The 18,145-nt window shown below is 41.2% G+C and overlaps 1 protein-coding gene across 1 annotated transcript in view; it reads right to left on the bottom strand.

The window, feature by feature from the left end:
• Positions 1–18,145, bottom strand: part of FRAS1 (Fraser extracellular matrix complex subunit 1) — a 466,621-nt gene that overhangs the window by 169,728 nt on the left and 278,748 nt on the right. Inside the window, exons 21-25 of the mRNA XM_054485882.2 lie at positions 10,874–11,026; positions 10,493–10,639; positions 4,534–4,680; positions 1,714–1,854; positions 334–474 (exon numbers count right to left, since the gene is read on the bottom strand). Of these exons, the coding sequence (XP_054341857.1) occupies positions 334–474; positions 1,714–1,854; positions 4,534–4,680; positions 10,493–10,639; positions 10,874–11,026 (729 nt within the window). The remainder of the gene's footprint in view (positions 1–333; positions 475–1,713; positions 1,855–4,533; positions 4,681–10,492; positions 10,640–10,873; positions 11,027–18,145) is intronic.

Raw genomic sequence — 18,145 nt, 5'->3', positions numbered from 1 at the left:
ATTCTATATCAACAGGGCTGATCCACTCTTAATGGATCCCTCATTGTAGATCAATAGAAGCATTATATTCCATAAAATATTGGCTTTGTTTCCATAAAGACCTTTGGGGACAATACTGATTTGTGTAAGAGAATATTGGCTTACACTCCTATATCCTAATTAACCAACATATGGCAGATATGCACGGGAAGCCATCAATTACTTAGGCTAAGCTCTCTGGGCTTTCATTCTGCTTTCTAATTTAAGTGTTCTTGGATACCTGAGAGTCAGCACATGTGACTTACTTGCTGCCCTCACTTCTTTCCAGAATAATCAGCACAGTCTCCAAGTTACCTGTGCATTCGTGCTTTGCATGATCTGCAAAGTACCCCTTCCCACACTCCTGGACACATTGGGCTTCCAAGAGGAGAAACGGCCCTTCGCAGCGGGTACACTCATGGGGACCTTGGCACTGGAGACAGTAGCTGTCACAGTCTGAAAGACAAAAGTCAAGTCATCAGGAATCTGTGTGGCTTTCCAGGGGCTCCAGGCCTTTGTGGAAAGGCAGCATGAGACATACAGCAGCAGTACAGCCTAGTGTACCAGGCAAAGGACCATATGAAGAGTCAAGGAGTCTGGGTTCTGGTTGTGACTATGATACTTACCAGCTGGGACACTTAGGATTAGTCACTCTACCTCACTGAGCCTGTGTTCTTCTCTATAAAGTGAGGGTTGATATACTGTCCTACCCACCCATGGAAAATGCTAGATAAACTATAAAGTGAATGACAGATATCAGCAGCCATTACTATTACTATTATTATTATTATTTGAGACGGAGTTTTGCTTGTTGCCCAGGTTGGAGTGCAGTGGCAGAATCTCGGCTCACCGCAACCTCTGCCTCCCGGGTTCAAGCGATTCTCCTGGCTCAGCCTTCCTGAGTAGCTGGGATTACAGGCATGTGCCACCATGCTCGGCTAATTTTGTATTTTTAGGAGAGATGGGGTTTCTCCATGTTAGTCAGGCTGGTCTTGAACTCCCGACCTCAGGTGATCCGTCTGCCTCTGCCTCCCAAAGTGTTGGGATTACAGACGTGAGCCACCATTCCTGGTCTAAGCAACTATTATTATTATTATTATTATTATTAGTCCTTGGCTCTCAGTACTGTTTTGCTGAAATGTTGACCTTTCGTGGTTCATCAAGTCAGTTTTCAGACCCCCAGGAATACTCCTAGGAATGCTCTCTTGCACTTTTGATGGGAATTTCAGGGTCTGAGAATTTTGTAGTGTTCAGTTGAGGCTAAAAGGGATACTAGGCCAGAGACAGATGATTATGAGCTATATGGTATACAGAGGGTTGAAGGGGGCAGATAGTGAAATAATCGGGTCTTCCTATGTGCTCAAATGCCCAGGGTACAAACACCTTCCCACCTGGAGGACCTGACTGTTCAATATTTGAGAAAATCTGAAAGTAACAGCTAACACATACCTGTTTGTATGGTCCTATATGCCCAAGATTCCCATATTGCCCTCAAATTTTAGCAAATGTCTTATTAGGGCATGGAAGATGAAAAGAGGAAATTTTCATGATAACAAAGATAGCTGTTAGGAAAGAAACCAGAAACTGGGTAAAAAGCCAGAAGTGGAAACTTGCCACAGTTTCCTTCTGAGAACAGTACAAATCAGAGGCAGCCAAGGTATGGCTGAGCACAGAACAGGGCCTCTACACACTTACTCTTGCAGAGGCCCGAGTCCTGATAAAATGATGACAAGCACTGCTCCACACAGGCCCCATCCTGGAGAACGTAGCCATCCATGCACTGCAGGCAGTCTGTTTTCAGGGGCCCACTGCATGCACTGCAGCTCCAATCACACTCTAAAAAGAAAGTCTGCATTAGATTATCTTCCTTTCTGTCCACCCTCAGACCCAGCAATTCATTTATGAGGACTCTGTCTGCAGCCGCAAGGAGTAAAATAAGGACAACGTAAGAGATGTCAGATAAGAAGGCTCAAATGAGGTTTCCACTTGTAGTAGCCTGAATGCTTCTCTGAGGTTTAAGTGTTCCCTAATTATGTTAGACACGGACATGTACAAGGAGCACTCCATGCTTGTGGTGAGCCTGCTTGTTGGCAGGGCTGCTGAGAAACCAGATCATTCTGGTCTTAGTTCTTTATCCCTGTGCCACATCAAGTCTTCATGCAAAACCTGCCGCAGGGAGTGGCCAACTTGCCCCACAAAACTAACCCTGACTTCTTCCAAATACTCAATGCTCAATAGGTAAAGAGATGTCAGAGACTCAACTAAGAATGCATCTGCTGCCACCAATAACACCAGCTGCATGAGTTTCTGTCTCTCAAAACCAGGCAGTGACCAAAGTGACAGAAAGAACCAATGACGTCAGAATTATATGGGGCATAAAGGTGCTGTCCAGAAAGAAAGAGGTTGCTAAAACAATAGAAGGTCTCATTTAGGCATTAGAACGGACTCAATTACATGTTAATTTGCTCCATAGGCACCTATGGGATAGTCACTGAACAGCAGGAGGGGGCAATATAAAGGTGGTAGGTGTAGAACTTGTCATCAAGGAGCTTATGTTCTAGAGGGGTCTAACCTTGAATGTGCATGCAAATAATCCAGGGGGGTTGTTAAAAAATATGGATTAGGCTCAGCATCAGATTTATCAAATCAGAGTCTCAGGGGTTGGGTTGGGGCACAGGAAAACATGTTGCTGCTGTACTTGTTATTGTGAATATTATAGTTGTTGCTGTTGCTGTTGTTTTTAATGGCCCAGGCAATTCTGACGCAGTCAGAAAACTCACGTTTGAAAGCCAGTGTTGTAGCTGGTAAGGGAAGCGCTACATGCATGGAAGATGGGATGGGATAGCACAGTTAAGCGCATGGGTTTTGAAGAAAGGTAAGTCTGTATTCAAGTCATGGCTTTGCTACTTTTTCTCTATATTATCCTACAATAATGTTTTTATCTGTATTATCCTGGTTTCTCACCTGTAAAACGTGGGTGAGAATAGTACCCGTTTCATAAAGTTATTGTGAAGAATAAAATGAAATAATGAATTCAAATAATTTAGCACAGTGCCTGGCACATAGTAACAACTCAATAAATGTTTGCTGCTGAACTGTTTCTCTTAGAGAACCTATCTCCATTCAGGGCCACCCTCTATCTCACCCTCCATTCCTGCTGAGAAACTGGAGAAACCTCTCATTAGTTACCTTTTCTCTTCCTTGGTAGAATATTTCTAAGTCCCAAAGAAATCGGGTAAATGTGCAAGACAGTACACGTGCTTCCAAGATTTACAAAGTTAATCCTATTCCTCTATTTGGCTGAATCAGTCCTGAGGGAAAATGACTAAAACAGAGCCTTGAAAACTGCCAGCACAGTTATGAAATCATTTGTAATGGGGTGGATTTGTGATAATCTTGTTTTTCACCACAAACTGACAGCTACTGGTTAGAAGGCAAAAAAAAAAAAAAAAGAAAAGAAAAAAGGAAAAAAATTCTGTGGTTTTGAGCACAGCAGACCACCTAAGTTGACAACCAAGTAGAATTTCTTGGAATGGAAAGTGTAATTTTGCTGAGCCTTAAAGCATCCTAAGTTTACTTGACAGATGTTTGACCACCATATCCAAGCTTTAGCTTCTCTGCCAGAATCAGAGGGATAGAGAGAAATGTGGAAGGAGGCAGGAATGAGGAAATGGACAGGAGCAAGTAAAACCTGTTCTTTACCTCTTGCTGAGCACTACCATTCAAAGAGCATAAGCCCCCAGAACTCCAACTACTTGGAGAGCAAAGAAAAAGGAACTTGGCATTTGACATTATCTCCTTATAAATTTCCTGGAAGACAGGGACTATGTCTTCACTCATTTAAGTATGTTAAGCAGAGATGAACACATCAGACACGACTCCTGACCTCATCAAGCTTAGAGGTAGCAATCTCGAGTTGTAAATGCAAACACCTACAGCCCAGGAAAGTAATGCATCTTCAGAATAGGCCTTGTGTGATAGAAAGGGAATGGTGGGGACTGCTAAACTGAAGAGATCCTGCTCCATCCAGCAGGGATGACAGTTACACCGTTTCAACCTATGGTTGCACTGTCAGGATACATATCCAACATTACTAGAGCTTCTGGTTAAGAAAAAAACAACAACACTTGAAAATCTCAATTTTTGTATGTGAAATCTTCTGATTTTTAAAAGGCAAATAATTTAAGATTTTAAAGCATTGAAACATTAGGTAGACAAAGAAAAACATGTCTATGGGGCAAATATAACCTGAGGATTTATAATTTGCTGCCTCTGGTCTTGTTACCAAGATGTGGCACAACGTCTGACACAAATAGGTGCTCAAAAATATATGCTTAATAAGTAAATAAAGGAGTGAATAAATGAATATATACATACACACACAATTGTTGCTATCGTCAGAGACAGTCAAAATATATGATGACTGGTGTTTTCCCAATATGGAAAACTAGACATCAGTAGTAAAGGGGTATCACTGTATAAAATAATCTTTACACAATTCAGGAAGAGCTTTACCTTTGCACGTGTTGGTGGAGAAGTCAAGATAGTACTGTGGGGCACAGCTCTCGTATTGACATTCCCCAAAGAGCAGAACCTTGTTTGGATCTCGGCAGGAGGTACAGCTGGCCTGTGAATCACAGCTTCTACAGTGTGTGTTGCATGCTGAGCAGACAGGAAAAGAAAATGACCAGATGATTACAATTGCAAATACTGAAGCACTGATCAAATCTAGACAGATGGTGCATAGGAACAAAGCCTTGTTCCAACCTGCTCCACATTTCATTATGGCTCATAGCCCTCCCCGTGATCAACAAAAACAGAAAATATTAGTTTCCGAAATAGACAAGGGTAATCTTATTTTACAAAGAATATAAATTACAAACCCAGGAATGGAAATTCCATATCCAAATTGCTCTGTGATTCAGCAACAGAATTTATGCTTACTCTAAGATCCCTGGAATTACAGTTCAGAACTTTAAACCTTACTTCTTCAGGAATCAAGCCCCCTTAAGTTCATAATGTAGATTCAGGTTTTTGTGTGATGCCAACATTAAAATTACGCACCAACTTTATTGGGGAGCTTGGGAAATCCCATACTTTAAGATAAAAAGGACTTGAAGATGGACTGGTTTATTGATTTGCCTAGTTACAACTCTTAGAAGCCAGCCACACATAACTCTGACATTCAGGGATGATCCCCCAATCTGGTCATGCTTCCATCTTCCCTCATTTAACTACTGGCATTTCTCCATCTACGCAGTTGTTCATGCCAGAAACTTCAGAGTCTATCCTGACACCTCTCTTTCCCCGACTCCTAATCCAATTACTCACTGGATCCTATTTATTCAAACTCTCTGATATAACTCTCAGAACTTTTTGCTTTTTTCCATACCCACAAATGCCAATATTTCTAAGCCATCATCATCCCCTGCTGAACTACTATCACAGCCTCCTAATTGGTTTACCCATCTCTGCTCTGACCCCCTTGCAATCTATTTTCCATGCATCCACCAGAGTGGCTTTTAAAATTCATACAGCTCAGGTTTCAGAGTACACTTTCGCCTTCAAACTCAATGTCATTTTTCAATCCTGGAAAATTTCCAGCCATCGTTTCTGCAAATATTGCTCCTCTACCATTCCCTCCATTCTCTCCACCTGGAAATCCTATTCTAACATGCATATTTGAATCCTCTTAATATAATCTCCGAGTCTTGAACTCTTACTCATTCTTCAGTCTCTTCTTCTGGGACTTTTGTTAACTTTCTATTCTAAAACAGGCCTTCCATTATAGCATGCTCTACATGTTTTTCATGCCATGTATAGCAATTTCCATTTGAGTGATTATTTGATTAACATTTGTATCTTTTAGGCTGCAAACTTCATGAAAGCAAATAACAGGTCTGTTTTGTTCCTTGCAGTGTCAGCACCTAGCTGGTTATCTTTAATATTGTAGGTGTTCAATAAACACTTGCTACATAAATGAAATAAAGCCAGATATTGCATAAGATATATACAAGCACCAGAATTTGTGTCTCTTTCTGAAATCTTCTCTAATTATGTGTCAGAGGAAAAGTCCAGAGAGAAACCCAGTGAGTTTTAGATCTATATGATATCAAAGTATATGGCACAGTGCAGGAAAATTACCTCCCTGAAAAATTAAAAAAAAAAATCGTATGCTATTGTGTCACCTACAAAGAAAGACATTGCTATAAAACATTCATTAGAATATGTATATTGATAATTTAAGGTCCTGGGAAAATTCTAGACTGGACTTTCAGTTCTAATTATTTTCAATAATTAGAAAAGAATATTTTAACTGCTGTAAGCTTAGATGAGACCAAATTTTTATCCTTTTTTTTTTTTGCTAGAATTTTTATGCATGGTGTATCTTAATTTCGGCAAAGCGTTTGATAGAGATTCCAAAAATAAACTTGTGAATACAAAAATGAAGTGAGACCTACTAGTTGTAAGTGGATTTGAAGATGGTTGAAAAGCATACTCAAAATGTGATCAGCAAATCTTTATAATTGATAAAATAAGTCCACAGCAGAGTATCACATTAATTAAACCTTAATTTCTTACTTGATCAATATTTTTATCCATGACTTTAATGGAAACAAAGAAACCATGTCAATAATATTTAAATATACCACATGCACCCACCTAGATAGAAAACATACATAGTTAAGTTTCACCAGCTGGAAGACCAACAGTTCAGTTACCTTAATCAGTTGAAATAATGAACCTATAGTAACCAAGTGAAATAAGGGGAACTCTAAGAAAAGTCCCGCGTTTATGTTCTAAAACCAACTGTACAAATACAGGATGAAGAAGACCTGCTTAGATAGCAGTTCCTATAGAAAAAAAAATCTAAGATTTTTAGTCAATAACAGGCTTGATAGTAACTAAAAATGTGATACGCAACATAAGGGTCAGCTGGTCCTCTTTTCTTGACATAGAGCTGCAAAATGAGGTCCCCAAATGCCAGTTCCCCAGCTGGGGGTCAAGGCCAATTTCTTGCCCTAGTGTCTGAGGGTTTCTTATGACTTACTTCCACCTGCCTCTGTGTTCCTGAATCTTTTTTTTTTTTTTTTTTTTGAGACAGTTCTCACTCTGTCACCCTGTCACCCAGGCTGGAGTATAGTGGCATGAACACAGCTCACTGTAGCCTCCACCTCCTGGGCTCAAGTAATCCTCCTGCTTCAGATTCCCATATAGCTGGGTCCACAGGCACATGCCACCATGCCCAGCTTATTTTTTAATTTTTTCTAGAGACAGGATCTCACTTTTTTGCCCAGGCTGGTCTCAAATTCCTGGCCTCAAATGATCCTCCCACCTTGCCCTCCCAAAGTGCTGGGATTACAGGTGTGAGCCACTGTGTCAGGCCTGAATATTTCTACAAAGTACTCATTACCCCTTGGAACCTTGATGTATACCTCATCCCCTTCACTCGCTTCTAAAAGAAATGGATTCATGCTGAGCATTTTGAATTGCTGGAAGACCTTATGGAGGATTTGGAGGTACACAGTAGTGTCACACTGAGAAAGAGGTGGCTTCCATGACTTCTTCCTCTTATCCCTTTCCAAGTAATGAGTAAATGGCTGACCCTGTCTGACACAGAGCAGTAATGTAGGTACCAGCGTCCGTTGGGTTCTCAGCTTCCGTGGTATTACATTCGGACCCCACAAAGTACTTACTAGTCCTGACGCAGACATCTTGGTGTGGCCACACCTGGAGTAGCAGGGGCAGTTCTCTGAGGTCAGTGGCCCCCATAGCAAGTGCAGGAGGACAGTGAAAAAGTGGCAGAGTGGACCAGAAACCACTGAGGGAAGCTGGGATGTGCTGTAACCATCACATCTGTGATGTGCTATAAGGAGCGAGGGACCTCACAGTGTGGAGGTTCAATCGCCTTCTTAAACAGACCCGTTTTCTGCTGTACGTCTAAGAAATGGTCATCCAATCCTACTTCAATACTCCACTGGCTCTAGGTCTACATGTCACAGAGATGTCCAAGTGAGGAATGACAGTTAATTTCAAACTTTGGAAAGCCATCGTGTGAATGAAGGAGGAAGCTTATTCTATATCACTTTGGAGGCAAGTTCTAGGGCCAATTAAAAACAACTGTCCAACAACTCCAGCTCCCCAGCAGTGGAACCAGTTTTCTTCTGTGGAAGTCTGTGGGGGTGAGTGAAAAAGAGTCTCTGCACTGGTGCAAGATTGGCTTGAATAACTCTGGAATTCTCCTCCAATACCAAAGCACTACGCTTTCAAGTACTCAGAACCTTACGTATCATCTCTTTTTAAAAGTTCCTACCTCAACTGGTGACCCTTAGATTTTTTAATTCAGTTAATAGTACATCCTCTCGAAAGATTCCTGTAACTAGAATATCTGGAAAGCTCTCCAGTCCTCACTTCCTTCAATAATTTGGTTATGACTGCCTCCCTTAATACTGATTACATATCCTCAAAAGCCCTTATTGCAGAATTTCTAAAATTGGCAGGCCTATAATTGTCTATAATTATGAGTATTAGAATAGAGCGTTGTTGAATCTTTTTTTTTTTTTTCTGAGACAGAGTCTTGCTCTGTCACCCAGACTGGAGTGCAATGGCACAATCTCAGCTCACTGCAGCCTCTGCCTCCCAGGTTCAAGCTATTCACCTGCCTCAGCACCCCTGAGTAGCTGGAATTACAGGTGTGCACCACCATGCCCTGCTAGTTTTTTTGTATTTTTAGTAGAGATGGGGTTTCACCATGTTGGTCAGGCTGTTTTTGGTTTTTGTTTTTTTTTAATGTACTAGAAACTCAAATATCCCAACTTAGGAGCACATTTTTTCAATCTTAGAATGAAACTTAAGGACTAAACTTAGGAAATTCTTAATCCAACTGAAATATTCTATGCAATTCTATTTACATGGGATCATAGCAAATGTGTTTGTGCAGAGGCCACCCTGCCCCAAGACAAAAACTTCCCAGAAGAGAAATATTTCAATGCAATGTATTTTTGTCACCTATACTTCATACAATGGATTCTATTTTTTCTTTTGAACTTTTGTTTCTGTGATTCCACTGCTGTGAAAAGCCTAATAAATCTAAGTCACTATTTCTCCACCAACACTCTCTTGCTCTTGAATAGAACATGGAAGTATTTCATTCCTGTCTCTTGTATTACAGAATCTACAGATTCTGGCAGACAGTTGATATACACAAAGTAAGGTTTTTGTTACAAAAGCAATCTTCCCATTGGCCCAAAAAAGTTTGTTTTTAGATCTCCAGTACCTCCACAGATGATGCAAAAGGGTGAGTTTCATATAACTAATGCAAATCTTTGCAAGGATCTCAATAAACTAACAGTAATATCTATCTTCCTATCTATAAAATAGAAATATCTTTACTACTTTATTTGCCTCTCATTTTAGATGATGATGATAAAAACAAAATAATGGTTAATCAATACTGACAACTTATTCTCCACTATGGTTTATATTAAATGTAATAACATTAGAATGTAGGTACTGTTATAATCTTCCTTTTACAAAAAAAAGAAACTGAGGCCTAGTGGTTACCTGGCTTGCTCAAGGTCATGAAGCTCTAAGTAGCAGTTAGGATTTGAACTTCAATTCTCTGACTCTAGAGCCCACTCTCCTAACCACTACTCCACAATTCCTTCGGCATGGTACCCCTAGAACACACAACTGAAATACTACCACTATATTTGTTAACTGTCATTTTCAAAAGTATAATAATTTTTTGTTTTTGCAAATGACACTTTGGTGACTGAGATAAAATAAGCGGCATCAGCCTATCATAAATGTTCCTTCATCTGTGAAGTATATCTTAATTTTTTTTTCAGGCAGATTTACCCATTCCCTAATTTATCCTAACCCTTTGTGCCTGACTCAAGGTAATTAACCATATTCTGACTTACTTGAGAAATAAGACATCTATATAAGTAACTCCCATAGAAATCCAAATAACTACTGTTTGGGCAGAAATGGAATATTTCTAGCATGCAAAGCCTTGTACACTGTCAATATTCACAAATACATGTAGAAAACAAATTAAATCCAGAGATGTGCTTAGTCCACTGATTGTGTACTAGAGCAAGTTCCACTGTCTGCCTAGGGTCATAGAATGGGATTGCTGAGAAAAACTATAAAGATGAAACAAACTAACACTTTTATTTTTTTTAATGAGATAACCTGGACAGAGAAGTTAAATAACCTGCCCAAGATCACACAGCTGGCATTTACAGAGGAGACCCCACCGCCAAGCCCAGCACTTTCGATTAGGCTGATATCTGAGATATAATCTGCTAATGGCAACCTTATTGCCTTTGTAGATTGGTGTTCTTCCTTTTATAAAAATAAATGCTACCAGGTGAGAAGATGGAAGTAAGAACCTCACTTTTCTTTCAATGGCTCCAGAAAGGCAGGAAAAGAAGGAAAGGAGAGAAGGTTCATTGGAAAAACCTACGCTGGCAAACATGATTGTCATCAAGATAGTGCCCAGGGAAGCAGGTGGTGCTGCAGGTGCCAGTGTGGGACAGCACGAGGTTGGTGTCACATGAGGAGCAGGAGAAAGGTCCTCTGCCCTGGCAGGTTCTGCAGGAGAAGTGGCATTCTGCAGAGGAAAAAGAGACATAACAGAAACCGTGATGTCAGATTCTCTTCCAAAGCAGCATCCCAAGTGTGGGTAATAAAGTCCCAACACTGAGAACATTGGCAAGTCTGGTTTACAGTCCCATGGCATACTTCCTGCCTCTACTCTCTCTTAGGAAAGGTCGATCCTTCCCAGCTACTGCCTGAAGAGAATCTCAAGTGGCAGCTCCAGCTCCTGAGTCCAGCACTTACTCACTTTTACAAGCTCCTCTCTCTGCATAGTATCCTGAAGGGCAGTCAGGAACACAGTGGTCCCCGAGCAGCAGGTAGCGGGCATTCTGGCACCTCAGGCAGATGCTCCCGGTGTTGTGGAGATCAGCTGCACAGTGCTGGCACAGGGGATGGCAGTCTGGAGGGGGAAGGGGAGCAGAGAGAAGGCACGGGTGCTCATGAGCACAAAGTCTCATCACTGCACAAAAGGGCAGAAGAGATTTCAATTACAAACACTGCAGCTGATAGCTGGAGAGTAGCCCAAAGGCGGTGTATATCAGTAAAGTAGAAGCTTGGGACCTGTACAAATTGTGTGTTTGAGGTTTTTAGCAAATGGCCAGGCCCAGCACAGTGATTGAGTTTTCATCCCTTTCCAATGGAATGACCTTTAGATACGAGGGTGCCACGTGATAGATACTTGCTAGGAGTATAGTGAGAACTTCCTGACTAACAGAAGCAGTAAGATAATACTATCAACACCTCCCCTGGGGGTCTGAGACTGGAGTGCAGCTTCCCCCAACCCCTTCACAGTAATAGAGGCAGGAGGCAGAGAAATTCTAGGTGGACAGGGCAGGTGGGTCCCTGGTGAAACCCCACCTTCACCATAAAACAACAATAACAAAAAACAGCCTGAAACCCATGGCTGAAAGTCCAAAGTAAGTACTTATATTCCTGTTTGCCTGCCCTCTCCCAATTGGTTCTTTCCGAATCATGCCTTTTTACCAATTGAATGTTTCTTTTTCCAAAACTACCTATGGCATGCCCCACCCCCATCCTGTGCCTATAAAGACCCCAGACTCAGTCAGTAGAGGGAAGACAGCCTGACTTTGGGGAAGAGACAACCTGATTTTGGGGAAAGACGACCTGTCCTTCTCGTGCCCTCTCCAGCTCCACTCTCCTCTGAGAAATGTTTTCCATCACTCAACAAAATTCTCCACTTTCACCATCATTCAATTTTCTGTGTAACCCCATTCTTCTCGGACACTGGACAAGAGCTTGGGACCTTCCAAGTGCCAGTACCCAGAAAAGGGTGTCACACCAGCCCTTTGCCTTCAGCAGCGGAGGGAAACCACCCCAGCAACAAGGCAACACACCACCTGGGTGCCACCATGTTTCCCTTGAGGCGACATGCCTGGTTTGGCTGCAGGCCCCCCATGGAGCTTGCTCTTGCGTCAGTGCCCGGAGTGACCAGCCGGATCCTGCACTCACTAACACACATGCTTTCTCCCACAAGGAGTTGAGCACAGCAGGCTGAGTAGATGAGGTGCTGCTGCCATGAGTCTGGCAAAGAAGCTGAGAAAAATCCTGCATCAACAGGGCTCCTGAGCCCTCTGCAAGGCTCCTTCTCACAGATTTGGCCTTCCAGAGTCAGTATACCAGTCTCAGCCTTCAGTATGAATGGACTAGGGTTAGTAAATAATTGGATTGAGTTGCTGGAAAATTTTGGTCTTTAACTAGAGATAAAGTTATGAAGAAGAGTTGTGAGTTGAAGAGTCATTTTTATGACCCAATACATAGTGCATAGTAGCTCTGTATTATAGCATAGTTGGGATTAAAGCTATAAAACAAATTATTTTGTCCAGACAGCACTGTCTCTTGTTCTCACTCACATAATAGTCATTCTTTAATAAAGAATCTGATTGTGTTCAGCTTCCTTTGTAAGTGAAAACTTCCTGCTTTCAAGTGATAATTACCCTTTAAGTCCCATTTATCATCCTTTATCCCAAAGGCAGGAGAAAACCCACAAATCTCAATTTACCCATCTCAAATGAAAAAGGAGTAAGATCTAGAAAAGAGAAAAGAAAGAGTTCTGGTTATGGGGCCTTCCCACCTTCCCCTGTAGGATTCAAAGCATTTGTTTGTACTCGCTAATGCACCACCCATGGCCCCAAAATGGTTTGTTTCATCTCAACGCTTGTAGTAGATTGTGATTTCTAGCAAAATCCATGTTGGTAAAACAGATTCCTGCCCCTGGAATCTGTTAAAAACAGGTCTTTCTCTGTACACTGTTGGTGATCCTAACTGTTGATCATCTGGATGTGTTCCCTGTACATGAAGCAGATCTCCCTTTCATGTCCAGTGCTCACTCATTCACATGAGAACCCTTCAGAGGACCTTCATAGCCATCCCAGAAGTTAAGCCACAAGAGTCTGCCTCAAAAATGCTGATTGTTTTGTTGTTTTGGCAGCATACAAACTAACAGTCTCAAACCTTTCTGTGAACTTAGGGAGTTACAAATTACAAGCAGCCTTTTGCCAATATTAGGAACAATTCATGATATCCTGAGAGCCAAATTAATCCTCATTTCAGTCCTTCAGTAAACTACAAAGGAAATTATGACTACATTGAGGGAAATATGAGAAGGAGGCTACTTTCCCCAGATTTGGTGTATGGTTTCCACATAATGCCAAGCCCTTTGTTCTCTTTCCCTATGCCTTCCTTACAGTGCCAGGAGCACAATCCCAGCTGTGCAAAGGGAGATTTAAAAGCTTCAAAAGTTGCAAGAGCAAATGAAGGTGATAGTGTTTTATGATTACCTTAACAAGTGGGTAAATGTTAGGATTGGAAACCTAGGAAACACTACAGATTCAAGGCTCCGTTATCTGAAAAGCCATGGCCTATCCTCTTTAAAGCAATTTCTTCCAGAGCTTTCTGAACTTGGGCATGCATCAACAAGATCTGCAGGTGTTCAGTGGTCTAAAGACTAGTTGCATCTAACAGATGCTCTCTAGCATGCAATTAGAGAAACATAAAAGAATAATTACCCAGGGGATGCTTTCAAGAGAAAGTAAGGAGACCCCTGCAGTATTTTGTGGGTACAACAAATAAGTAATTATGGATTTATCTGATCTTGGGATCTCTGCTTAAATAAGGAGTGTAATGTGTGTTAATTATTCTAAAGGAAGCTGGAGCCAGGTTATGGACATTCCTTCCCCCTCACCCAGCAGTGCTTTTCAACCCTTATTACTCTTTTGAAGTCACTACCCCACTCTGCCCGCCCATTCATGTCTTCCCAGGTGATCTCATCTACATCACTAAGCAGAGCACGCTGGATTCATTCCTTTCACCTCAAAACATCTATCTATTCCTGTCTTTATTTCATTTCCTCCCTTCTCCAAGGATAAAAGGGCTGATGCCTACACCTATATTCTTGATCCAATTTTCAATATTATTCCACCTGTTTTCCCCTATCTCTCTTTTCAACCTTAACTTCCAACCATGCTCTCCATTGCCTACTGTCCTAAAAACTTTTCTCTACAAAAAACTCATCTCTTGCCTTCCCTTAACTACCCAACTTCCTTGCCTCTCTAACTCCTCACTTCATTGTAATCTGTCTTCAAAATATTTTACTGTGGTATTGCTCTTGAAAAGGTCTCTGATGGCCTCTTAAGGACCAGATTTAATGGCCTCCTCTAATTCCTTATCCTACCTGAAATCTCTGCAACACAAGGCACTGTTGACCGAGCAGCCCTCCCTCTCAAAACTCTCTCCTCTCAGCATGAGTGACACAGGTGCTCTTCTTGGCTGGGTTCTCTTTCTGTGCCTCCAACTGACTTATAAATATAGGGGTTCCTCATAGCCTTTAACTTTTTCTATCCTCCTAATCAAGTCTCTGGAGTTCTTAAACCAGACATGGCAGTTTGGCAGATTTGGGTACACAGACACCAGAAATCAATGGAAAGGTCTGAAGAGTTGGAGAGACTGAAATTACTCAGGGCCTCTGCTTCCTTCCATAGCTCCATGTTAAGCCATAAGAAGGCATCAGATCAGTCCCCAAACATATATTGCATGATGGAGTGAGTGCCCAGAGTCAAAGGAGAAATCAGTACATGACACCTGAAAAATATAAAATGATCAACTCCAAGTTGCCCAATACATCACATTTATCCAAGTTAGTTTATAGTTCTACCTCACACAGGAGATTACAAACATTCGAGTGTGCAAAGTTGAACTCTCTAACTCTTTTTGTTCACTACCTGTATTCATTCTACGGTTTAAAAAGTCATGCTGAGCACCCACTCCTGTGAATAGACTCATTCCAAAGCAACAACCTGAGTGGGACGCAAGTTAATCCACTCATGCAAACTTTCCTTCCCAGCTCTGTCATATGCAATCCCCCAACAGAAGACAAATTATATCATTAGGGTCTCAAGGTTGGTTAACTGATTTTTATTAAATCAAGCCGAAAAGAATAATAAGTCCCCAAAACCTAGGGAACACTTTTGTCTTCTGAGACTTGAAGTCAAAATCTCTTTGTAGGAGAGAGTTTCTTGGGAGACCTCAAAATGAGTAACGATCTGCACGGAAAGAAGCCAGACATCAGAGCAACAAGGGCTTGAGGATTAATACCAATGTTCTGACTTACAACCAGAAAAGTATAGTTCCCTAGGGCAGACTACAAAACTCAGGCAAGACAGGCTACGAGTAGCTGGCCCCACAGGGCACCACCTGTGAGCAGGCTTCAGGTACAAGCCCAGGGATGCTGTGGTCTACACAGAAGGGCTGAGCAGGTTCAGACAGGGATCTAGAGGTTTTATTTTTCTGACTACAAAGTAAGCCATGGAAGAGAAGGAAACATGAAAAATATTTTTACAAAGTATAAATAAGCATAAAAATCACCCTAAGCATGGTAGTTCGGGGTCAATAACTACTAACATTGACATTTTTTCTTTTAGTGCTTTTTCTATACAATTTTACATATAGAGATTTTTACATAGATTAGATTAGATTAAATGTGGACATTATAGTGCCTTTTTTACTCAATGTCATCAGCATTCCCACATGTCATTAGGGACTCCTGTAAACATCATTTTTAGCAGCTACATCACATTCCAGTATTAAGTAAGCAAACAAAAAAACTGCCATTTTTCTTACAGTTTGAATATTTACTTACAATTTGTCTCCATTTTTATAACTAAGGCTATGATAACACTTTTGTGCATAAATCTTTGTCTGCATCTCAGATTATTTCCTAAAGGACAATGTCAAAAGGGTACAATTCATGTTATTATTATAGTTTACATTTACTGAGCTCTGAATATACATTGGGCAAAATATTAATTATTATAAACACATAATTTCATTTGAAGAGAAAAAGTAGGCAATTTTATTATCCCCATTTTATAAATGAGGAAACTGAGACTCTGAGAGGTTAAGTCATTTGCTTACACATATCATATACAGACTAAGTCCAGAGCATACAATTTTAACCACTACAAGCATGAAAAAAACATAAAATTCTTAATTGATATTATAAATTTCATTCCAGAAAGTTCCTATCGATTTGTATTTCAAGAGCCATTTATGAGACTGTTTCATCATAATTTTGCCAGCACTAAGAAATTTAAAAACAGTAAACCAACCTTGGCTAATTTGGTTGGTGAAAATTGGAGTTATGTCATTGTTTTACTTTGTGTTTCTTTTATTATAAGCGAGGTTAAGTATGAAAAAAGTTTTTTTTCATTGAAACAACAAAAACATTCAAATGGCTACTATACTCATACAATTTCAGCATGGTGGGGGAAATGATTCTGGATGTATCATTTTAATTGAGTATTTAATATGCACAATCAAATAATAAACTGAGGTGTCAATCAGTGAGTTCCTTCCTCATCCACTGTCACCATCTCCCATTGGACCAGGAAGCATGGGGTCATCATGTGTTCCCGAAGCTATCAAAATCAGACCTACAAAGACACTATACTTATAGAACCCAGGGCACAGGAGATAGAAAGAAAAAAATGTCGTTTTTGTTTGGTAAGACAAGGTGTCCCTCTGTTGCCCACACTGGAGTAGAGTGGCAAAATCATATCTCACTGAAACCTTGAACTCGGGGCTCCAGGATCCTCCTGCTTCATTCTCTTGAGTAGCTGGACCTATAGGTGTGTACCACCGGGTCCACCTAATTCTTTTATTTTTCATACAGACAGGAGTCTCACTATATTGCCCAGGCTGGTGTCAAACTCCTGGCCTCAAGCAATCTTCCCTCCTTGGTTTCCCAAAGTGATGGGATTACAGGTATGAGCCACCTCACCTGGACAAAAAAGTTCTTTGATGTACATTGGAACTAAGAAACCCAGGCCCTCCCCCACCAACACAACCCCTACACTCTCCATCTCCCTACTCCAACCTAAAAAACCTTCAAACTGAAGGGGAAGAAAAAGCAGAGAGACCATTCCCTTTGCTCCTGCCTGCCCCTCTTATGGAACAGGTTGGAAGTAACCCAGTAGAATGTTCAAGAGTCCAGTAGTAGAGTGGGCTTGGGCTATGTTTCTTGCCTTAAAGAGGGCTGTCTCCAAATTTTGTCATGGGGACACAGTGTGCTGAGCAACCTGAAAACATGGTGGACAGTGAGGTGGAGGACTGGCATGAGACTGTTACAAACGTCCTGCAGAATGCTACAGGGATAATGATAGGGTGCCATGAAAGTACATAACAGGGGTACCAACTTAGTCCAAGGGCCAGGAAAGACCTCCCAGAGGAGGCTGAGACAAGAACACTGGTGGCAGTTAGCTGCAACAGGAGCAGGGCAGGGGGAGAATGTTTGGAAAGGGTTCCAAGAGGAGGGAAAGCTTAGGCAACTCAGCAGTTGAACAGAACAGGATGCCTTCAAGGAACTGAGAAAAGTTCAACATGGCTGGATCTTAAAGAACACACAAAAGAGCCACTCAGGACCTGGGTAGGCCAGTTTTGCAAGACATTGTAAGTCAAGAAAAGGAGTCTGGATTTTATGGTAAAGGCAATTGGGAATCTCTGTGTGTGTGTGTGTGTGTGTGTGTTTGTGTGTGTGTGTCTTTTTTCAGTTTATTTACTGAGGTCTCTGTGTTTTTGTTATAGATTTAAATGAGAATTTTTTTTATATGAAAGGCAACTCATGTTAGGAGAAGACATCAAACCAAAGCAGAAAACTAACAATCTAAGAAAACTCTGACATACAACAGCTCTTGCCATGAAACCCTTGCTGGAGGAGGAAAGCAGGCTCCCTACTGTTCTCTCCCCTCCTCCCATCCATTACATCTGCAGAAGCCCCTTTTCTGCCAAAAACATCCCTCTGCTGAATTGTTCTCAAGGGGCTTATGCTGGAGTACGCATATTAAGAATATTATGATGCAAATACATGAAAACTATTGTGATCAGGAATGGAGATCCTTGAGAAGGGAGAAAAACACACTTGTGGTTTGTCTTTGCATGACTGGGGAAGACCTTTTCACTCATGGTCAGTTCTCAGAACTCCTTTTAAAAGGAAAACAAAGTGGAA

This window comes from Pongo pygmaeus, chromosome 3 (genome assembly GCF_028885625.2).
Source record: "Pongo pygmaeus isolate AG05252 chromosome 3, NHGRI_mPonPyg2-v2.0_pri, whole genome shotgun sequence".
NCBI classification, from domain to species: domain Eukaryota; kingdom Metazoa; phylum Chordata; class Mammalia; order Primates; family Hominidae; genus Pongo; species Pongo pygmaeus.
The sequence above is the reverse complement of the archived record's forward strand: the minus strand, read 5'-3'. Positions and strand labels throughout refer to the sequence as shown.